Source organism: Nipponia nippon, unplaced genomic scaffold, assembly GCF_047370975.1.
Source record: "Nipponia nippon isolate SJK-2023a ecotype South Korea unplaced genomic scaffold, ASM4737097v1 scaffold_59, whole genome shotgun sequence".
NCBI lineage: Eukaryota > Metazoa > Chordata > Aves > Pelecaniformes > Threskiornithidae > Nipponia > Nipponia nippon.
In genome coordinates, this window is record NW_028262379.1 from 426,110 (window position 1) to 448,902 (window position 22,793).

Sequence of the window (22,793 nt, forward strand, 5' to 3'; positions counted from 1 at the left end):
GGGCCGGGTGGGCCCTTCGGGTCCCTTTTGCCACAGGTGGATGGAGAGCCCGGTACGGGCAAATCCCCATTCGATCTGAACCGGATCGGTGGGGTGAATTGGCCCTAGGGCTTCATGGGCGTTTGCCTCAAAAATTAGTAGCTGCAAGGCTTCCTCGTGGATTGGGGTCCACTCCCACTGAGCCCTTTTCCTTAGTAGGTCGTATAGTGGCCTAGCAATAATCGAAAAGTCGGGAATATGTTTTCTCCAAAATACAAGCAGCTCTAGAGCGTGTTGCAAGTCTTTTTTGGATTCAGGCATTTTGAGGGAGTCTAATGAGGATAGGGTATCCGGAGGAATACAGGCCATTCCCCCCCCTCCACCAGATTCCTAAAAATTTTACCTCACTGGAAGGGGTTTGGACCTTTTCGGGTGGGATTGTCAATCCTATCCATTCCAGGTGGGTGACAATATCACGTTGTGTTTTTCCAACGTCCTCTACCTGGGTCCCTCCTATAAGCCCATCATCTATATACTGATAAAGTCTGACTCATGCTTGTATAGGGATAATTTCAAGTTCTTGTGCCAGTGCATGGTGGGCCAACGTAGGGGAATGTTTGTATCCTTGGGGCAGTCGAGTGAATGTATATTGCTGTCCCTCTCACGTGAAGGCAAAGCGCTCCTGGTCCCCAGGCTGCAGCGGGACCATAAAAAACATGTCTTTGACATCAATGGTAGCCATCACTGGATGGGCTTGTTCCTGAATGGTTGCAATTAATTCAGCAATATTTGGCACGGCAGCTGTTAAAGGGCCGGTATTGCTATTGAGGCGCCGGTAATCTACGGTTAATCTCCATTTACCATTGGGTTTTCTAACAGGCCACACAGGAGAGTTAAAGGGGGATTGTATGGGAATTACGACCCCTTGCCGTTTAAGGTCCTCTAGTACAGGGGTGATGCCTTCCCTTGCTCCCAAGGGTAGCGGGTAAGGTTTCACATTGGTCAACCGGGAAGGAGGAAGGGGAGGCGCTGCTTGCAACAGGCGCATTTCTGCACTAGGGCTCCTGGCTAATCTTCTGACCTGGGGAACACCGAAGGACCACGAGTTCCCTTGGGTGTCCCACCACTGTTTCCCTTTTAAAACATCTATTCCCAGGAGATTCATTTGAAAAGGTCCTACAGCCGCCATGGTCTTCACCGGACTCTCATCTCCTGGTAGCCATAAGGTTACCGGGCTCATGGGCACAGATTGGGTTTTCCCTAGGGCATTTAATACTATCAGGTGCTTAGAAGGGGTTGAAATGCCGCACCGTTCTGCCTCACTCTGTTTTATTGCTGTAATTTGGGCCCCTGTATCAATTAAAAAGGTCATGGGCCTCTTCCTCGGCCCTACTGCGACGGTAATGAGGAGGTCCCCTTTATTGTTGCAGGTGAGTTGTCTAATGAACATCCACCCTCCGCCTGCCCCCTCTCCCTGAGGGGGCGGAGGCTTTAGTTTCCCGCCGCCCTTTCGTCCCCTTTAACCCCATCCTCCCTGTCCAATGCCGGTGCAGGAGGCGGGTTCGCTTTGGGAGGGGGTCCTTGCCCAGACCACCTCCGCACCAGGAGCTCCAACTTTTTGGTGGGGAGCCCATCCGTTAGGTCTCAGGGCACACCCTTTTGCAGTCCCTTCTGCCACAATTCTTGTCGGAGCAGGGGTTTTTCCCTTTTTGTTAGGTCGGGGCTTCCCCCTGAAGGAGCCAGCGGTTTGTTTGCCGGCTCCGTTGTCCGCACGGCCCTAGTTTCCACTTTATTGTAAGTTCTGCCTACTGGCCCATATTTTCTCCCATAGTTTATTAGTTCCTGGGCTATCTCCCCCCAGGTCCACACCTTCCTCCCCCACTGCCGCTGTTCGGGGGTTAGCGTTCCCTCCAGGGCAGCTGCAATTCGCTCCTCGCGAGGCACATTTTGAATTCTCCCCTGTAACTGGATCCCGATAGGTTTTAGAGAGTCGGGGAGTCCTCTTATTAGCGGCGTCAGCCACTCGCAGTCTACCGGTAGCAACATTGGAGAGCTTAGAATTGGTTTAAGTTCCCGGTCGTACATCATTTGTAGGCAAGCCGCCTTTTGTACGTTTTCTAGTAGTTGATCGACCGAACCAATTAGAGCTAGGGGATCCCCCTCTCCAATGGGTTCAGCCCCCCCGCCCAATATGCAGCCCTCTGGGTCAGAGACCATGGGGCTCGGCGACCGCCCGTTGTGAGAAAGACGCCCGGGCCCCAATACCCCTCTGCTTCCTTTTCCGATAGCATGATCCCATCCCCCCGACAGGGATACCCTCCACACGTATTCGGTTTTGGACTCCCTTGCTGTTCTAGCAAAGTCCTTTCGGAGCTTAGCCAATTCGGTGGCGGTAAAAGGGATTTCTTTCGTTACAACTTGGGGACGGTTGTCACTATCGTCCTCATATATGTATTCTGTCTTTACCAGCGGGCGCACATGGGGGCGGTTATCCACAGTCTCCCTTAATCACTTTAGATCTTTCTGGGGGTAAATTTGGCGTACCCCTTTCTCCTCCAGCATTACCTCCGCCTCAGCGGGGGTGTCTGCCTCCCTCAGGAGCTGAACTCTCAGCTCCTCCTTCAGAATCATATTCTGGCGCTTCTCCTCCTCTAGCACCCGTTTGGTCTCTAGTAGTTGCTCTCGCAGTGGTATTATTGCTGCTTGCAACGAAGCGGCCAGAGCCTCCGATGGGCAGGGCACTCGTTTCTTATCCTCCACCGCCGCTGCCAGACACGCTCCTAACACAGCACATACGATGGCTTTCCCTTTCCCTTTCTTCACTCTAGCTTCTTTATGTAAGACCGCTATTCGGTCCATAGCACTTTGCAGTTGGAACCAGTGGTCCCGTGCCCAATCTTGTCCTGGGGGTGAGGGGCGAGAGCGGTACGTTTCTAAAAACTCATATAATCTCTCCGTCTCTTCACAAAAATCGCCTGCCTTTTGGGCGGCCATGTCCTACAAAGGGGAATTCGTCCCGGGAGGGTCAAACCTTAAAAAAGACCAAGTTTCCCCTATACGCTCCCAGGAGGCCAATCCGCACACTATTACAAGAAAAAGACAAGCCTACAAAGGGGATATCGTCCTGAGGGGGTCACACCGTAAAATTCAAGCTTCCCCTATACTCCCCCAGGAGGCCAGACCATAAGCTAGTATGAGACAGAGAAGAGCCTACAAAGGGGATATCATCCTGAGGGGGTCACAGCATAAAATTCAAGTTTCCCCTATCCTCCCTCAGGAGCTCAAATCACAAACTAGTATGCACGCTTCAGTGCCAAGGTCTCAACACCCACTCCTTCCTTACGCTTCGTTTGTCTCCGGCTGCTTCCCTCACGGGAGAGCAGAACCGCGGATCGGAACTCCGCACTCGCTTCGTACTTATTTGTACGTCTCGTTCACACACAATCTCTCAGCACACCATAAGATTGTATGACACTCTCATCTCAAAGGATCCTGTCCATGATGCCAATTAAATGTCCCGATCCAATGTCGGGGGAGGTTTCGATACGATCCCAAGGACGAGATTAAGACGCTGGAATTGGTCAGATGACATACAACCTTTCACTTTTATTTGAGGGGAGAAGAGAACGGAGAGAGGAGGGAGGGCAAGGGAGGAGGGGAAAAGAATAGGGGAGAGAGAAAGAAAGAGAAGGAGGAGTTTATCGCCACCACCTCGAGTCCTGATGATATTCTGCTGGGTCTCTGGTGGCCTCAGGCTTCGTCGGGGACCAAGTGGGGGGGGAAGGTTTGAGGGTGCAGGAACAGAAGGTGTGGTCTCTCACGCGCCACTGCCGCCGCCGCCCCGCCAAGGGGCACGTGTGGTCCTTATATAGGGGCTCACGCATGCGCGGCTCACAAATGCGTACATGCGGTTCGCCACGGATGTGCTGTCCCCGCCTCTGCTCTTTTCGCGCCTTTTTTGCCCCCGCCTCGGCTCTTTTCGCGCCTTTAGTCTGTGCGCAGGCGCAAGAGGTTGTTTTTCTCAAAGCTGTAAAGAAGATGGTCTTTTCAAAGCGCGACGCTGGATGGCGCTATAGCGGCAATGTCGAGACAAAAACCACTTTTTTCTATCGGTCCCTTACACCAACCCACCCCTTTGGCCAAAGGTTTCCAGACACAGCTGTCCTAGGGACTTTGGCCCGATAGGATCCAATCCTTCCCTTAGGTACCTTTACAGGCCAACCCTGCGAGGCCTTCGCCGCGCCTGACGGGCAGGCAACCGCCCTTTCAATCCGAAAAGGAATGCCTTTACCTTGCCAGGGGTCCTGCTCAGAGCTCTTCGGTCCGCGCTTCGGAGGTTCTTCCCGAGAATCCCTCGGAGCCGGCTGGGGGTCCTGCGATGCCGCGGATGCGTTGAGATTCAGAAGCAGAGTCCCATCTGGGTCGCCCAAACTGTCACCGAAATGGGGAATCAACCTCTTCACAGCAATGTAGCATCGAGAAGCAGGCATTCTCTTTATTACAGCGCTGGATGCACGGGGGATGGTCCCACCTAAGGTGCCTACCGTCATGCAAAGCTAATGGGCAAATTGCCCTTTCTGCTTAGCTTTAGAAACCATTTGCAGCAGCAGGAGAACCCCAAAAGCAAGCGGGGATGCCCACTCCCCAGCCCCATCTCTCAGGAACCCCTTGGCAGCCTCCAGCACCCCCCAGGGAATGCTCCTGCCACCCTGACCCCCTCCCAATACTCCCTGCTGTTAGACAGCTGCCAGGAAGACGGGCTTCTAACCCTCCCCATCCCTGGAATCCTTTGGAGGAGCTTTCCGAGTGGCTGCCCGCGATGTCCTTAGCGGAGAAGGCGTTGTAGCCCAGGACACGATGCCCATGATAGCAACAGCGGGAGGGAACAGCCAAGTGTTGCAAAATGCAGCACTGGGGGACCGAGGGGCCTCGAGTGTTAGATGGGGGAGCCCATGACGGGAACAGCGCAAGGGCTGCAGAACCGCACAGCCTTTCCGGGAAGCGCAGAGACGGTGGTCCGTCAAGAGGAAAGACGGGTCGGGGTCGTCCCAATGCCAAGGGGAGAATAACCAGGGGCCAAACGCTGGAAAATTCCCCGTCGACACTAATCAATGGGACACAAAAGGAGCCCCGACAGAGAGCAGCGAGCTCTAGAGCGGGGACGTTGATGGGCCGAGGAACGGGGGGGTTTCCCACAGGCCACTCAGACAGGCTCCCCACACCCCTTTCACAGAAACCGCGGGGTAACCGACAAACCGACAGCCGGGATGCTGGGAAGGTGCTAGGCCAAACGGTTCCGTCTGCTCCTGCGGCAGTTGTAAACTGCAGCCGGGCCCCTCTGCCTGCCCTGGGCTGGTGCCACTTGCGGAGCCTGCCGGGGTGGCGGGAGAAGGAGCGGTGCCAGGCTGGGCCTCTCCTCTCTGGAGTAAACCTTAGGAGTGCTTACTGCCTTCCTCAGGTTGAAGAAAAAATTCAGGAGAAGTCCTAACGCTTCCCACACGCTCCCGCCCTCCCCCCAGAGGGCCTTCTTGCGCACCCCGCTTTGGAGACAGATCTTCTGCACCAATCTGAAGTGCCACATCTTTTTTATTTTTTTCTTCCTTCCCCTTCTGCTGCTCTCTTCTCTATGCCCTTCTCTTTTTCCTCTGGTTTCAGGCGAGGCTTTCGGGTTTTGCCATCTTCCCGTGAACCTGCACTCGATAAATGCAGGTGTACGCTGGGTTTCCCCAGTTGCTCTTCACCAGAAGTTTGACACGGGCAAAGGCTCTGGGAAGCGGCGCGTTCTGGCAAGAAAAGCGGGAAAAGGAAGCGGGGGTGTTTGTTAGGAGCGACAATGCGATGAAGGTGTCTCCCCCTGCCAGCCCTGCTCCTGCTCAGGAACGAGCTCCTGAAAGTGGGTGGGAGCGGCTGCGGAAAGCTGAGGCTCGCTGCTGGTACCGGGGCTGCTGGGGAGGCTGGGGAGACGGGAAGGGGGAAGGCAGCTGGCAGCCTCTGCATGCCGGCCCTGCTGGGGCTCAGCCTCCCTGCCCTCTGCCCGTTCCCTCTGCTGCTTGCTCTGTGCTGGCAGAGAGGCCGGGGAGGTGCTCCTGCGCGTGGGGCGGCTGCTGTGCAACCCCACCAAGCTCCCGCTGTCTGCTCTGCCTGCTTTCCTCCTGGCAGGCGTGAGAGCACGGGGAGAGAAGGGGCACGCTGTGCTGGGAGGAGAGGACACTGTCCCTCGGCCCAGGGAGAAAGCCTTCACGCTCTTCCTGCCATGGACTTGCAGGCAAACCTGGTTTGCTCCCCGGCACCTTGCCCCTGCGCGTGGACCGTACCTTCAGAGGGAAGGTCTGCATGGGCTCCTTTGCCACGTTGTACGTGAACGTCCCAAGGAGAGTTTCCTCTTCTCCGTCCGCATCCACTCCCTCAGGGGCAAAGCAGAAGGAGAGCAGCTCAGACTCGTCCCCACAAAGAGGGGACGGAGGTGCGGGATCAGCCCTGCTATCTCCCCACCCTCTCCTGGGGCTCTAGCAGTAGGCTAGCACTCGCTATGGTGGAGCTCAGTCTCGGCCTTGACTTCTGCTCAGGAACCCTGAGGTGCTTGTCCCGAACAAGTCTCAAGAGGGATGAAACCCCTAGAGGCCTTGAAGTGTCCCGCTAGGGCCGTGCAGTGCTCAGGAGAGAGCAGGATGCAAAGCTCAGAGGACACACAAAAGCAAGCAAGACGCTGCCATGGCTTTCCCCCAGGGCCAGATCCCCGCCAGAAGCGCCCAGCAGAGACTCACAAAGACAGCGACGTCTCTGGGGGCGCTGGTGACGGTCCCATCTGGAGAGACTTCTTTGGAGATGTGCTGCACAGTGACGGCAGTCAGATGGACGCGTGCTGGCAACCTGATGACCACCTGGCCCTGATGCCCTTGTAAAGGCCAGCAGTTTCCTGGGGAAACATCCGGCTGCAAGCAGAACGCGAGAGCAAGGAAGAGTGAGAGAGTGTTGGGGCCAACACAACGGCGCGCGTAGCTTGAAGCGTAGGCGCCGTTGTGTCCGTGGGGTCTATTTTGGCTTGCAAAGGAGGCGCGTGGGAGGAAATGGACAGAAGCAGGAGGCCTTCGTCCCTGCCTGACTGAAAGGGGGCCCTCAGGATTATGGGGCAGAGGAGAACAGCGGTTCTGAAAGCGTCCCAGTCAGGGCCTAGCAGAAACACCTCTCTGCCCAGTGGCTCTGCAGGGCACCCCCCACCTCCCGCCTGCCAGCCCCAAAAAGGCGCTCTTAGGGATGGGCGTGGAAACGGGGTCACCAGGGAGAAAGTCTTTCACCCAGCTGGGGCAGAGCACTGTGGGCGAGGTGCAGCAGTTTGGCTCCGTTCAGCTCCATTCCCCTCCGGAGGGGAAGCGCTGATTGCTAGCAAGCCCAGCCCTGTGTTGGAGCTTTGCTTTCGGGAACCTGAGCAACACTGTGGGCTTGAGCAGTGCCACTGGAGCGAGGGGAGAGCCCCTGAGGTCGGTCCTCAACTTCAGAGGGAGGCAGGAAACCTTCCCTGAGGAGTTCTGCTAGGATACCTGCAAAATAGTGTCGGGAGGCTTGGCAGCGCACAAGAGCCACAAAAGCCTGCAGCCCCAGGTCTCTTTGCAGATGTAGGTCTCGGAAGTTCTCTGCATGTCGATGGTGGCACCTGGAAGGGAGGGAGAGCAGGTGACTACTGGAAGAGGGCACATTCTAGGAGCACTCGGTGCTCAGACAGTATTTCTGATGCTGCCGGCCAGCTCCACGTCTGTCAGTCCTCTCCTCCTCCCCACGCTGCTGGGGGTGCCCAGCTGCACAGGGGAATGACGGCAGCCACGTGCCTGGTGGTGACTGCGTCTCTCACAGCGCCACGAGGAGAAGGTCTGAGGGTTCTGGGAGACGGCGGGCGCCCACGTCAATGACAGCAGACCAAAAGTGAGGGCTTGCGGCATGGGCAGCAAAGGATGGCCCAGCCATTCCCTCTTCGAAGGCAGCGGAGAGGAAGAGAGCCCTTCCAAGAGCACGGGAACACGGGCGGGGGCAGCGGCGGAGGCACCCGTGCCGAGGCCCCTGTGCGGAGGCCGAGGGCAGGACTGGGAGGGAGTCTGAGAGAGCCACTGTGCCACAGCCTTGCTCTTGGACCCCAGGAAGCACTGAAGCTCCCCCACTTTGGAGAGCGGCGCCCGGAGCACAGGCTTCTTTGGGGAGTGCTCCAGGCAAGCGCAGGGCAAGGAGACTGGGCTGCTTGTGTCCATACCAGAGCTTTTCAGGGCCCAGTCAGACATCTCGACGGAGACTTCCGAAGCCATGTGGGACGCTGCCTGGTTCACTTCCTGGGAACGCCATAAAGGAACACAGAAAAGGACCACATCAGCGGGCAGCTCAGCGTGGCTGCTAGCGCCGGCAGAGGCAAAGGGTCAGTGTCAGAAAGGCAAGGCAAGCCTTGTCCACAGAGCTGCAAGACTCGCTGCTGCTGACGTGAGCCACGAGGAGTGAGGAAGAGAATCTGTGTCCGCGGCCGCGGCCATGGCCGGCAGGTGGGCTGACGAGGGTCCCCACGCCCTCGTCCCCACCCTCCACGCTCTGCCCGTCAGCGGGGAGATGGGCTCGGGCCCTGCAAGCGACGGCTGGCCCCGTGAGCGTGCCTGGGTCTCATCCCTGCCTCAGGAGCCCAGCCAGAGGAGCCAGAGTGCCGGCGTGCCAAGGGAAGGCTGTCGGGAGTCCTGTGCTGCCTGAAGCAGCCTGCTTAAAGTGGGCCTGGAGAAGGGCCTGTGCAGCGCAGCAGCTCACCCAGCAAGGCCCTGGGGCAAAGGCTGGGTTGCTGCAGTCAGCAGTGCGACCCCACCAACAAGCCCAAGGAGTGCTTTCTCGGGGGTTCTGCCCAGCCAAGCCTCCTTCCCCAAAACGCAGCATCACCTTTGCCCTGCTGATCTCTGCCCTCAGTTGAGCCACCTCCTCCGTCAGAAGCTGCATCTTCTGGCTATGCTCCGCCAAGGAAACGCAAAAGTTCCTGCATGACAGGAAAGCAGATCTTGTCAGAGAGCGGCCCGTCCCCTCTGGGGAGCGTCTCAGCTCGGCAAGAAGGAGAGACACGTGTGCTTTCCCTGCTTTGCGCGTGCTTCCCTTCCACACCAGTTTGAGCAGAAGGCAAAGGCAGGTAGGAGGTATGGGAGCCCTGGCTGTTAGCAAAAGGAGTGCAGGGAGCACGAGGGCGGCTGACGCTTCTGCACAGAAGCAATTCCAGCTCCGGAAACGTCTCTTACCGCAGGGTCTTCAGGTCTTCTGCAGACACAAGGGCCAGCTCCTGAAAGGGAAAAAGGCTCGGTTCGAGCATCCGCTACCAGAGCCGCCGGGGCTTCCCAGGAGAGGCTTCCCTAGGAAGACTCGGCACAAGCTGCTGCTTCTTTGGGTCAGCCTGCGTGGCAGCAGGAGAGCCCGTGATTTCTCCAGCCGCTCTCAGCAGTGCTGTGTTGCAGGAGGTGCCTGTGGCAGAGGAGTCACCGACCTCTAGCAGTGCCTTTGTCCGCATTGTCCACCCTGGCAGTGAGGTCCCGCAGTAAACACCAGCTGCAATTCACATCATCAAGAGAGAGTTATTTTACTGGGGTCGCTAGCGATGCCTGCAGTGGCGTTGTCTGCTGCCTGTTGCCTTAGGGGTGGGGCAGCAGGTGAGCTGAGGAGGTGGGGAAGGTGGGGTGCGGAGAGAGGACGCGCCTCTGGCCGGAAGCCATCGGCCCAGGCTGGAGGGGACTGCGCAGCCGTGAGCCTCAGGTGTGCTCAGTGCCCCAGAGCTATTCCCCGCTTCCCCTCGCTGCTTCGGGGAGCCCCGAGACCAGGCTGCATGGGCTAGGAGAGGTACCTCCCCATGGGTCCCCCTGCACGGCCCCTCCCCTCTGGGAATCCCCACTTCAGGCTTGGAAGTAGCTACGCCCTTCTCTCGCGGACTTGCAGACTAAGCAAGCCCTGTGGTCCAGTGGCCAGAGCAGCAGCATGGCTGGGAGGCTCCCAGTCTTACTGGCAGTCCAAAAGGCAGTCCCAGTGCAGGCCGTAGTCGGGAAGCGCTTGGGCCATGGGAGTTTCCGCCCAGAGCGGCCCAAAAGGAAAGCTGGCCAGCTGAAAGCTGGCATGCAGCACAGCCTGGCTGTCGCTCTCAGGTGTCTGCTCATGCAAACTCACCAAGAGCCACGGGGAGCCACAAGAAGACGACGTGGAAGATCCTCTTCTTCTGCAGGGCCATCTTTTGCCTGCAAAAGAGGAGGGAGTCCTGTGGCTGCCAATGCTCCAAGTCTTGGGCAAAGCCCTCCCCCGGTGGAGTTCCCTTTTCAGGCCGGAAAGCCAGCCTTTTGGAAGCCTCCTGCTGCCAGAGAGCTGCCAGAGCAGCGCCCAGGAGGAAGACGATTTCTGTCCACACCGTTCAACACTGCCGGCAGATCTCGCCCAGGGGAAGGGCTCCAGAAGCAGCATCCCAAAGGGACTGAAAATTATGCAGGGAAGTAAAGAGGCCGAGCAAATGAAGACTGCTTTTCAGCAGTCTTTCTGGTGGGGACCTTGCTCTCTCTTGGGCTGAGAAAGCAGGCCTGTTCTCACTTGCGATCACACAGCTCTCTCTTAGGGGTGCCGAGGGGCTTTGCTCTTGCCTCTCCCTGAGAACGGCCACAGCACGAGCAGCGCCCCAGCTTGGGCGCCCGACTGGGAGCCCTGGGCTGCTGCCTGGGGAACACCCTCTGCTCTCCCCTTGGCTTGCACCGGCCCTCAGACATCCCCTTTCTCTCCCCCGTCCACAGCAGAAACGTGATGTAATACGTACGCGGCGGAGATGCACGTCCTCAGCAGACGTCTCCACGGGGAGAGAAGGTCGCCTGCCGGATGGCAAGTAAGGCTGAAGGCTGTCCCTGCGCAAGGAAAGCAGAGAAAAGTTAGGCCTGCCTCTTGAGGTCTCTTCTCTAGGATGCCCAGCCCCGCGTGTCGCAGCTGCCTGCGGGGAGGCGGGCACCGTGTCCGACACACTCCCTCCCTGGGGCAAAGAGCAGGGCAGCCTGCACTTCTCCTGCCGCCTGTGACGTTTGGCCAGAGCTCCAGCGCAGCGCAGCTCTCCAAGTTCAGCCCCGAGGAGGTCACGGCAAGCAGCAGTGCTGAGCTTACTTGCAATTTCTGTGGCCTTGTCGCGCCACTTGGCAGGCCCTTGAGTGGCTGAGCCGGGAGCTGACATGGAAGAGAGTATCCCCAGCTCCACCTCCGTGCCGAGGTTCCTGTCGGAGGAAAAAGACAAGTGCCCGTTGCCCACCGTCCCCACGCCGCGGGAGCCGAGGCGGGCAGGAGTAGCCTGAGCGGCGGCCCTTGCCAGAGGACGGGCTGTCCCAGCAGCAGCGAGAGAGGCCAGCACAGCTGGGCTGCTCCCAGCGGGCCCCCCTCTCCTTTCCCCATCCTTTGCTTTACAGGCCTGCAGTGGGAGCAAGCTGGCAGCAGCAGACCCGCGCCTCGGGAAGCCCAGCCGGCAGCACAGCGCGATTCTCAGCCCGTCCCTCCCTGCTCCCTGGCCCCTGGCCCCAACCTGCCCCGCGGCAGACACCTCCCAGTGGCCGTTCGCAGAGGGGGCACGGGCTGCTGTCCCCCGCCACGGCCCCCCCCACCTCTTCCCTGGGCACTCCCAGGTCTCCCGACCCCTCTCTGCGCCGCACAGCTGCTCCCATCAGCCAGGCAGGATCGCGCCTCAGCGTCCCGAGGGGGCCAGTCTCAGGCCCCAGGGGCTTGGCCTCCCCGTGCACCAAAAGCGCCCCGTGCAGCAGGGCTGGGCTCCGACCCTGCAGCACGAGGCTACCGCCTCCCCAAAAGCCCCTGCTGCACACTGCCTTTTGGCTGGGAGAGTGAGGCAGGCTTTCCGCCGAGACCCGTCCCCACAGAAGGGGGGCTTCGCAAGCCACGGGGCTCTTCTTCAGAAAACTTCTGTCGGCTTCCCCAGGCTGCTCCGCACCGCGCTGACCGTGCTAGGCCACGTCCCTGCTACCAGCCCAGCCTGATGCCCCGGGCAGATGCCAGGCTTCGTACCTACTCGTCTGGCAGCGGCTCGGCCCCGCTGCCTCCCCTGCCGGCTGTTGGCCAGCCTCGTTCCCCAAGGAGCCTTGGGAGGGCCCTTGGCGTCTTCTCTCGGGGGCCTTGCTCCTCGCCATCTCTGGGCAAAGGCAGGCGCCCCGCTCCGCTCTTCCCCCTCAGCCCCAGCAGTGTGGCCTGCCCAGGCAAAAACAGCTCCGGCAGCAGCCCCACGCTGCCCCACAGCAGGAGCGCGCCTGCCCAGGGCAAGAGCCACACGGCAGCTGTGGGCTCCTTGCCCGCGCGCCACAGGGCTGTGCGGGCGGCCAGCTCTGACCTCACAGTGGTGGCTCTGACGTCACACTGGGGCTCCCCAGGGCGCAGCAGGCCGGGGAGACCCGGTGGGCTCCCCTGGGGCAGCACGGCTCTCCTGGGCGGTGGGAGCCCATGCCTGTGGGCCTCCCGAACCCTGCCACGTTCCCGTGCCGGGCGGCTGCCTGGCCTGTGCTGCCGGGCAGGCTTCCAGCTCTCCTGGGCATCCCCGGGAAACCAGAAAGGCTGCTGGAACGGGGGCTTTGCTCTCAACCCACGGGGCAGCTGCTTCTGCCAGCGTTTCTCCTTTCGGAACCGTTTTGTACGCCAAGAAGAAGAACCCAGGAAGAGGCAAGACGGGCTTGTACGAAAGGAGCTGATTTTCTACAAGCAGAACACCATTGTTTTAAATTCCTACCCCTCCCCTCCTTTGCTAGAGCCAAGATCAGAGGATCGTGTGGGATTATTCCGCATTCCTTCTGCCATTCCGGGTGGCTTCTTCGTGTGAAAAAGAAATGCACGGATGGTACTTCATCCCATTTACCCTCCCGCCTGCAAAGTACCATCAGTTGTACTACAGTAGTATATCTTAGAGTTCCATTCTTTGGCCATTTTTCCTGATCTTCGAGACTATTCATTGGCCACCAATTGTCACCATATTCTAGAAGCTGTTTTCGAGTGAGAGGCTCCCCTCCCAATTTCCTCCAATGTTTCAAGATACGGCCTAGGGGAGATCTTTTCCGAATGCCCCCTTCCGCAGAGGGCTTAGTACCCGCCATCAGAGATACGGCAACACCAAAGAGAGAGACCATCACTTTGCACAAACTAGTCAGAGGCATTCCCCAGAAGGGGACTCGAACCCCTAGATTACCCTCAGTGGGACTCCAACCCACCCCTTTGGCCAAAGGTTTCCAGACACAGCTGTCCTAGGGACTTTGGCCCGATAGGATCCAATCCTTCCCTTAGGTACCTTTACAGGCCAACCCTGCGAGGCCTTCGCCGCGCCTGACGGGCAGGCAACCGCCCTTTCAATCCGAAAAGGAATGCCTTTACCTTGCCAGGGGTCCTGCTCAGAGCTCTTCGGTCCGCGCTTCCGAGGTTCTTCCCGAGAATCCCTCGGAGCCGGCTGGGGGTCCTGCGATGCCGCGGATGCGTTGAGATTCAGAAGCAGAGTCCCATCTGGGTCGCCCAAACTGTCACCGAAATGGGGAATCAACCTCTTCACAGCAATGTAGCATCGAGAAGCAGGCATTCTCTTTATTACAGCGCTGGATGCACGGGGGATGGTCCCACCTAAGGTGCCTACCGTCATGCAAAGCTAATGGGCAAATTGCCCTTTCTGCTTAGCTTTAGAAACCATTTGCAGCAGCAGGAGAACCCCAAAAGCAAGCGGGGATGCCCACTCCCCAGCCCCATCTCTCAGGAACCCCTTGGCAGCCTCCAGCACCCCCCAGGGAATGCTCCTGCCACCCTGACCCCCTCCCAATACTCCCTGCTGTTAGACAGCTGCCAGGAAGACGGGCTTCTAACCCTCCCCATCCCTGGAATCCTTTGGAGGAGCTTTCCGAGTGGCTGCCCGCGATGTCCTTAGCGGAGAAGGCGTTGTAGCCCAGGACACGATGCCCATGATAGCAACAGCGGGAGGGAACAGCCAAGTGTTGCAAAATGCAGCACTGGGGGACCGAGGGGCCTCGAGTGTTAGATGGGGGAGCCCATGACGGGAACAGCGCAAGGGCTGCAGAACCGCACAGCCTTTCCGGGAAGCGCAGAGACGGTGGTCCGTCAAGAGGAAAGACGGGTCGGGGTCGTCCCAATGCCAAGGGGAGAATAACCAGGGGCCAAACGCTGGAAAATTCCCCGTCGACACTAATCAATGGGACACAAAAGGAGCCCCGACAGAGAGCAGCGAGCTCTAGAGCGGGGACGTTGATGGGCCGAGGAACGGGGGGGTTTCCCACAGGCCACTCAGACAGGCTCCCCACACCCCTTTCACAGAAACCGCGGGGTAACCGACAAACCGACAGCCGGGATGCTGGGAAGGTGCTAGGCCAAACGGTTCCGTCTGCTCCTGCGGCAGTTGTAAACTGCAGCCGGGCCCCTCTGCCTGCCCTGGGCTGGTGCCACTTGCGGAGCCTGCCGGGGTGGCGGGAGAAGGAGCGGTGCCAGGCTGGGCCTCTCCTCTCTGGAGTAAACCTTAGGAGTGCTTACTGCCTTCCTCAGGTTGAAGAAAAAATTCAGGAGAAGTCCTAACGCTTCCCACACGCTCCCGCCCTCCCCCAGAGGGCCTTCTTGCGCACCCCGCTTTGGAGACAGATCTTCTGCACCAATCTGAAGTGCCACATCTTTTTTATTTTTTTCTTCCTTCCCCTTCTGCTGCTCTCTTCTCTATGCCCTTCTCTTTTTCCTCTGGTTTCAGGCGAGGCTTTCGGGTTTTGCCATCTTCCCGTGAACCTGCACTCGATAAATGCAGGTGTACGCTGGGTTTCCCCAGTTGCTCTTCACCAGAAGTTTGACACGGGCAAAGGCTCTGGGAAGCGGCGCGTTCTGGCAAGAAAAGCGGGAAAAGGAAGCGGGGGTGTTTGTTAGGAGCGACAATGCGATGAAGGTGTCTCCCCCTGCCAGCCCTGCTCCTGCTCAGGAACGAGCTCCTGAAAGTGGGTGGGAGCGGCTGCGGAAAGCTGAGGCTCGCTGCTGGTACCGGGGCTGCTGGGGAGGCTGGGGAGACGGGAAGGGGGAAGGCAGCTGGCAGCCTCTGCATGCCGGCCCTGCTGGGGCTCAGCCTCCCTGCCCTCTGCCCGTTCCCTCTGCTGCTTGCTCTGTGCTGGCAGAGAGGCCGGGGAGGTGCTCCTGCGCGTGGGGCGGCTGCTGTGCAACCCCACCAAGCTCCCGCTGTCTGCTCTGCCTGCTTTCCTCCTGGCAGGCGTGAGAGCACGGGGAGAGAAGGGGCACGCTGTGCTGGGAGGAGAGGACACTGTCCCTCGGCCCAGGGAGAAAGCCTTCACGCTCTTCCTGCCATGGACTTGCAGGCAAACCTGGTTTGCTCCCCGGCACCTTGCCCCTGCGCGTGGACCGTACCTTCAGAGGGAAGGTCTGCATGGGCTCCTTTGCCACGTTGTACGTGAACGTCCCAAGGAGAGTTTCCTCTTCTCCGTCCGCATCCACTCCCTCAGGGGCAAAGCAGAAGGAGAGCAGCTCAGACTCGTCCCCACAAAGAGGGGACGGAGGTGCGGGATCAGCCCTGCTATCTCCCCACCCTCTCCTGGGGCTCTAGCAGTAGGCTAGCACTCGCTATGGTGGAGCTCAGTCTCGGCCTTGACTTCTGCTCAGGAACCCTGAGGTGCTTGTCCCGAACAAGTCTCAAGAGGGATGAAACCCCTAGAGGCCTTGAAGTGTCCCGCTAGGGCCGTGCAGTGCTCAGGAGAGAGCAGGATGCAAAGCTCAGAGGACACACAAAAGCAAGCAAGACGCTGCCATGGCTTTCCCCCAGGGCCAGATCCCCGCCAGAAGCGCCCAGCAGAGACTCACAAAGACAGCGACGTCTCTGGGGGCGCTGGTGACGGTCCCATCTGGAGAGACTTCTTTGGAGATGTGCTGCACAGTGACGGCAGTCAGATGGACGCGTGCTGGCAACCTGATGACCACCTGGCCCTGATGCCCTTGTAAAGGCCAGCAGTTTCCTGGGGAAACATCCGGCTGCAAGCAGAACGCGAGAGCAAGGAAGAGTGAGAGAGTGTTGGGGCCAACACAACGGCGCGCGTAGCTTGAAGCGTAGGCGCCGTTGTGTCCGTGGGGTCTATTTTGGCTTGCAAAGGAGGCGCGTGGGAGGAAATGGACAGAAGCAGGAGGCCTTCGTCCCTGCCTGACTGAAAGGGGGCCCTCAGGATTATGGGGCAGAGGAGAACAGCGGTTCTGAAAGCGTCCCAGTCAGGGCCTAGCAGAAACACCTCTCTGCCCAGTGGCTCTGCAGGGCACCCCCCACCTCCCGCCTGCCAGCCCCAAAAAGGCGCTCTTAGGGATGGGCGTGGAAACGGGGTCACCAGGGAGAAAGTCTTTCACCCAGCTGGGGCAGAGCACTGTGGGCGAGGTGCAGCAGTTTGGCTCCGTTCAGCTCCATTCCCCTCCGGAGGGGAAGCGCTGATTGCTAGCAAGCCCAGCCCTGTGTTGGAGCTTTGCTTTCGGGAACCTGAGCAACACTGTGGGCTTGAGCAGTGCCACTGGAGCGAGGGGAGAGCCCCTGAGGTCGGTCCTCAACTTCAGAGGGAGGCAGGAAACCTTCCCTGAGGAGTTCTGCTAGGATACCTGCAAAATAGTGTCGGGAGGCTTGGCAGCGCACAAGAGCCACAAAAGCCTGCAGCCCCAGGTCTCTTTGCAGATGTAGGTCTCGGAAGTTCTCTGCATGTCGATGGTGGCACCTGGAAGGGAGGGAGAGCAGGTGACTACTGGAAGAGGGCACATTCTAGGAGCACTCGGTGCTCAGACAGTATTTCTGATGCTGCCGGCCAGCTCCACGTCTGTCAGTCCTCTCCTCCTCCCCACGCTGCTGGGGGTGCCCAGCTGCACAGGGGAATGACGGCAGCCACGTGCCTGGTGGTGACTGCGTCTCTCACAGCGCCACGAGGAGAAGGTCTGAGGGTTCTGGGAGACGGCGGGCGCCCACGTCAATGACAGCAGACCAAAAGTGAGGGCTTGCGGCATGGGCAGCAAAGGATGGCCCAGCCATTCCCTCTTCGAAGGCAGCGGAGAGGAAGAGAGCCCTTCCAAGAGCACGGGAACACGGGCGGGGGCAGCGGCGGAGGCACCCGTGCCGAGGCCCCTGTGCGGAGGCCGAGGGCAGGACTGGGAGGGAGTCTGAGAGAGCCACTGTGCCACAGCCTTGCTCTTGGACCCCAGGAAGCACTGAAGCTCCCCCACTTTGGAGAGCGGCGCCCGGAGCACAGGCTTCTTTGGGGAGTGCTCCAGGCAAGCGCAGGGCAAGGAGACTGGGCTGCTTGTGTCCATACCAGAGCTTTTCAGGGCCCAGTCAGACATCTCGACGGAGACTTCCGAAGCCATGTGGGACGCTGCCTGGTTCACTTCCTGGGAACGCCATAAAGGAACACAGAAAAGGACCACATCAGCGGGCAGCTCAGCGTGGCTGCTAGCGCCGGCAGAGGCAAAGGGTCAGTGTCAGAAAGGCAAGGCAAGCCTTGTCCACAGAGCTGCAAGACTCGCTGCTGCTGACGTGAGCCACGAGGAGTGAGGAAGAGAATCTGTGTCCGCGGCCGCGGCCATGGCCGGCAGGTGGGCTGACGAGGGTCCCCACGCCCTCGTCCCCACCCTCCACGCTCTGCCCGTCAGCGGGGAGATGGGCTCGGGCCCTGCAAGCGACGGCTGGCCCCGTGAGCGTGCCTGGGTCTCATCCCTGCCTCAGGAGCCCAGCCAGAGGAGCCAGAGTGCCGGCGTGCCAAGGGAAGGCTGTCGGGAGTCCTGTGCTGCCTGAAGCAGCCTGCTTAAAGTGGGCCTGGAGAAGGGCCTGTGCAGCGCAGCAGCTCACCCAGCAAGGCCCTGGGGCAAAGGCTGGGTTGCTGCAGTCAGCAGTGCGACCCCACCAACAAGCCCAAGGAGTGCTTTCTCGGGGGTTCTGCCCAGCCAAGCCTCCTTCCCCAAAACGCAGCATCACCTTTGCCCTGCTGATCTCTGCCCTCAGTTGAGCCACCTCCTCCGTCAGAAGCTGCATCTTCTGGCTATGCTCCGCCAAGGAAACGCAAAAGTTCCTGCATGACAGGAAAGCAGATCTTGTCAGAGAGCGGCCCGTCCCCTCTGGGGAGCGTCTCAGCTCGGCAAGAAGGAGAGACACGTGTGCTTTCCCTGCTTTGCGCGTGCTTCCCTTCCACACCAGTTTGAGCAGAAGGCAAAGGCAGGTAGGAGGTATGGGAGCCCTGGCTGTTAGCAAAAGGAGTGCAGGGAGCACGAGGGCGGCTGACGCTTCTGCACAGAAGCAATTCCAGCTCCGGAAACGTCTCTTACCGCAGGGTCTTCAGGTCTTCTGCAGACACAAGGGCCAGCTCCTGAAAGGGAAAAAGGCTCGGTTCGAGCATCCGCTACCAGAGCCGCCGGGGCTTCCCAGGAGAGGCTTCCCTAGGAAGACTCGGCACAAGCTGCTGCTTCTTTGGGTCAGCCTGCGTGGCAGCAGGAGAGCCCGTGATTTCTCCAGCCGCTCTCAGCAGTGCTGTGTTGCAGGAGGTGCCTGTGGCAGAGGAGTCACCGACCTCTAGCAGTGCCTTTGTCCGCATTGTCCACCCTGGCAGTGAGGTCCCGCAGTAAACACCAGCTGCAATTCACATCATCAAGAGAGAGTTATTTTACTGGGGTCGCTAGCGATGCCTGCAGTGGCGTTGTCTGCTGCCTGTTGCCTTAGGGGTGGGGCAGCAGGTGAGCTGAGGAGGTGGGGAAGGTGGGGTGCGGAGAGAGGACGCGCCTCTGGCCGGAAGCCATCGGCCCAGGCTGGAGGGGACTGCGCAGCCGTGAGCCTCAGGTGTGCTCAGTGCCCCAGAGCTATTCCCCGCTTCCCCTCGCTGCTTCGGGGAGCCCCGAGACCAGGCTGCATGGGCTAGGAGAGGTACCTCCCCATGGGTCCCCCTGCACGGCCCCTCCCCTCTGGGAATCCCCACTTCAGGCTTGGAAGTAGCTACGCCCTTCTCTCGCGGACTTGCAGACTAAGCAAGCCCTGTGGTCCAGTGGCCAGAGCAGCAGCATGGCTGGGAGGCTCCCAGTCTTACTGGCAGTCCAAAAGGCAGTCCCAGTGCAGGCCGTAGTCGGGAAGCGCTTGGGCCATGGGAGTTTCCGCCCAGAGCGGCCCAAAAGGAAAGCTGGCCAGCTGAAAGCTGGCATGCAGCACAGCCTGGCTGTCGCTCTCAGGTGTCTGCTCATGCAAACTCACCAAGAGCCACGGGGAGCCACAAGAAGACGACGTGGAAGATCCTCTTCTTCTGCAGGGCCATCTTTTGCCTGCAAAAGAGGAGGGAGTCCTGTGGCTGCCAATGCTCCAAGTCTTGGGCAAAGCCCTCCCCCGGTGGAGTTCCCTTTTCAGGCCGGAAAGCCAGCCTTTTGGAAGCCTCCTGCTGCCAGAGAGCTGCCAGAGCAGCGCCCAGGAGGAAGACGATTTCTGTCCACACCGTTCAACACTGCCGGCAGATCTCGCCCAGGGGAAGGGCTCCAGAAGCAGCATCCCAAAGGGACTGAAAATTATGCAGGGAAGTAAAGAGGCCGAGCAAATGAAGACTGCTTTTCAGCAGTCTTTCTGGTGGGGACCTTGCTCTCTCTTGGGCTGAGAAAGCAGGCCTGTTCTCACTTGCGATCACACAGCTCTCTCTTAGGGGTGCCGAGGGGCTTTGCTCTTGCCTCTCCCTGAGAACGGCCACAGCACGAGCAGCGCCCCAGCTTGGGCGCCCGACTGGGAGCCCTGGGCTGCTGCCTGGGGAACACCCTCTGCTCTCCCCTTGGCTTGCACCGGCCCTCAGACATCCCCTTTCTCTCCCCCGTCCACAGCAGAAACGTGATGTAATACGTACGCGGCGGAGATGCACGTCCTCAGCAGACGTCTCCACGGGGAGAGAAGGTCGCCTGCCGGATGGCAAGTAAGGCTGAAGGCTGTCCCTGCGCAAGGAAAGCAGAGAAAAGTTAGGCCTGCCTCTTGAGGTCTCTTCTCTAGGATGCCCAGCCCCGCGTGTCGCAGCTGCCTGCGGGGAGGCGGGCACCGTGTCCGACACACTCCCTCCCTGGGGCAAAGAGCAGGGCAGCCTGCACTTCTCCTGCCGCCTGTGACGTTTGGCCAGAGCTCCAGCGCAGCGCAGCTCTCCAAGTTCAGCCCCGAGGAGGTCACGGCAAGCAGCAGTGCTGAGCTTACTTGCAATTTCTGTGGCCTTGTCGCGCCACTTGGCAGGCCCTTGAGTGGCTGAGCCGGGAGCTGACATGGAAGAGAGTATCCCCAGCTCCACCTCCGTGCCGAGGTTCCTGTCGGAGGAAAAAGACAAGTGCCCGTTGCCCACCGTCCCCACGCCGCGGGAGCCGAGGCGGGCAGGAGTAGCCTGAGCGGCGGCCCTTGCCAGAGGACGGGCTGTCCCAGCAGCAGCGAGAGAGGCCAGCACAGCTGGGCTGCTCCCAGCGGGCCCCCCCTCTCCTTTCCCCATCCTTTGCTTTACAGGCCTGCAGTGGGAGCAAGCTGGCAGCAGCAGACCCGCGCCTCGGGAAGCCCAGCCGGCAGCACAGCGCGATTCTCAGCCCGTCCCTCCCTGCTCCCTGGCCCCTGGCCCCAACCTGCCCCGCGGCAGACACCTCCCAGTGGCCGTTCGCAGAGGGGGCACGGGCTGCTGTCCCCCGCCACGGCCCCCCCCACCTCTTCCCTGGGCACTCCCAGGTCTCCCGACCCCTCTCTGCGCCGCACAGCTGCTCCCATCAGCCAGGCAGGATCGCGCCTCAGCGTCCCGAGGGGGCCAGTCTCAGGCCCCAGGGGCTTGGCCTCCCCGTGCACCAAAAGCGCCCCGTGCAGCAGGGCTGGGCTCCGACCCTGCAGCACGAGGCTACCGCCTCCCCAAAAGCCCCTGCTGCACACTGCCTTTTGGCTGGGAGAGTGAGGCAGGCTTTCCGCCGAGACCCGTCCCCACAGAAGGGGGGCTTCGCAAGCCACGGGGCTCTTCTTCAGAAAACTTCTGTCGGCTTCCCCAGGCTGCTCCGCACCGCGCTGACCGTGCTAGGCCACGTCCCTGCTACCAGCCCAGCCTGATGCCCCGGGCAGATGCCAGGCTTCGTACCTACTCGTCTGGCAGCGGCTCGGCCCCGCTGCCTCCCCTGCCGGCTGTTGGCCAGCCTCGTTCCCCAAGGAGCCTTGGGAGGGCCCTTGGCGTCTTCTCTCGGGGGCCTTGCTCCTCGCCATCTCTGGGCAAAGGCAGGCGCCCCGCTCCGCTCTTCCCCCTCAGCCCCAGCAGTGTGGCCTGCCCAGGCAAAAACAGCTCCGGCAGCAGCCCCACGCTGCCCCACAGCAGGAGCGCGCCTGCCCAGGGCAAGAGCCACACGGCAGCTGTGGGCTCCTTGCCCGCGCGCCACAGGGCTGTGCGGGCGGCCAGCTCTGACCTCACAGTGGTGGCTCTGACGTCACACTGGGGCTCCCCAGGGCGCAGCAGGCCGGGGAGACCCGGTGGGCTCCCCTGGGGCAGCACGGCTCTCCTGGGCGGTGGGAGCCCATGCCTGTGGGCCTCCCGAACCCTGCCACGTTCCCGTGCCGGGCGGCTGCCTGGCCTGTGCTGCCGGGCAGGCTTCCAGCTCTCCTGGGCATCCCCGGGAAACCAGAAAGGCTGCTGGAACGGGGGCTTTGCTCTCAACCCACGGGGCAGCTGCTTCTGCCAGCGTTTCTCCTTTCGGAACCGTTTTGTACGCCAAGAAGAAGAACCCAGGAAGAGGCAAGACGGGCTTGTACGAAAGGAGCTGATTTTCTACAAGCAGAACACCATTGTTTTAAATTCCTACCCCTCCCCTCCTTTGCTAGAGCCAAGATCAGAGGATCGTGTGGGATTATTCCGCATTCCTTCTGCCATTCCGGGTGGCTTCTTCGTGTGAAAAAGAAATGCACGGATGGTACTTCATCCCATTTACCCTCCCGCCTGCAAAGTACCATCAGTTGTACTACAGTAGTATATCTTAGAGTTCCATTCTTTGGCCATTTTTCCTGATCTTCGAGACTATTCATTGGCCACCAATTGTCACCATATTCTAGAAGCTGTTTTCGAGTGAGAGGCTCCCCTCCCAATTTCCTCCAATGTTTCAAGATACGGCCTAGGGGAGATCTTTTCCGAATGCCCCCTTCCGCAGAGGGCTTAGTACCCGCCATCAGAGATACGGCAACACCAAAGAGAGAGACCATCACTTTGCACAAACTAGTCAGAGGCATTCCCCAGAAGGGGACTCGAACCCCTAGATTACCCTCAGTGGGACTCCAACCCACCCCTTTGGCCAAAGGTTTCCAGACACAGCTGTCCTAGGGACTTTGGCCCGATAGGATCCAATCCTTCCCTTAGGTACCTTTACAGGCCAACCCTGCGAGGCCTTCGCCGCGCCTGACGGGCAGGCAACCGCCCTTTCAATCCGAAAAGGAATGCCTTTACCTTGCCAGGGGTCCTGCTCAGAGCTCTTCGGTCCGCGCTTCCGAGGTTCTTCCCGAGAATCCCTCGGAGCCGGCTGGGGGTCCTGCGATGCCGCGGATGCGTTGAGATTCAGAAGCAGAGTCCCATCTGGGTCGCCCAAACTGTCACCGAAATGGGGAATCAACCTCTTCACAGCAATGTAGCATCGAGAAGCAGGCATTCTCTTTATTACAGCGCTGGATGCACGGGGGATGGTCCCACCTAAGGTGCCTACCGTCATGCAAAGCTAATGGGCAAATTGCCCTTTCTGCTTAGCTTTAGAAACCATTTGCAGCAGCAGGAGAACCCCAAAAGCAAGCGGGGATGCCCACTCCCCAG

At 59.9% G+C, this 22,793-nt stretch overlaps 2 protein-coding genes across 2 annotated transcripts; both read right to left on the reverse strand.

Moving 5' to 3' along the window:
- Nucleotides 1–5,630: 5,630 nt before the first annotated feature.
- On the reverse strand, nt 5,631–13,612 carry LOC148051664 (sperm-associated antigen 4 protein-like). Its single transcript, XM_087735490.1, has 12 exons — nt 13,607–13,612; nt 11,104–11,210; nt 10,769–10,853; nt 10,138–10,225; nt 9,467–9,528; nt 9,225–9,265; nt 8,878–8,971; nt 8,219–8,294; nt 7,518–7,630; nt 6,744–6,911; nt 6,294–6,383; nt 5,631–5,762 (listed from the first exon to the last, which is right to left on the reverse strand). The coding sequence occupies exons 1-12, from the start codon at nt 13,610–13,612 to the stop codon at nt 5,631–5,633; spliced, it is 1,062 nt and encodes a 353-aa protein (XP_087591616.1).
- Nucleotides 13,613–14,712: 1,100 nt separating this feature from the next.
- On the reverse strand, nt 14,713–20,468 carry LOC148051665 (SUN domain-containing protein 5-like). Its single transcript, XM_087735491.1, has 11 exons — nt 20,186–20,468; nt 19,851–19,935; nt 19,220–19,287; nt 18,549–18,610; nt 18,307–18,347; nt 17,960–18,053; nt 17,301–17,376; nt 16,600–16,712; nt 15,826–15,993; nt 15,376–15,465; nt 14,713–14,844 (listed from the first exon to the last, which is right to left on the reverse strand). Exons 1-11 carry the CDS (start codon nt 20,466–20,468, stop codon nt 14,713–14,715), a joined length of 1,212 nt encoding a protein of 403 aa, XP_087591617.1.
- Between the last annotated feature and the right edge of the window lie 2,325 nt (nt 20,469–22,793).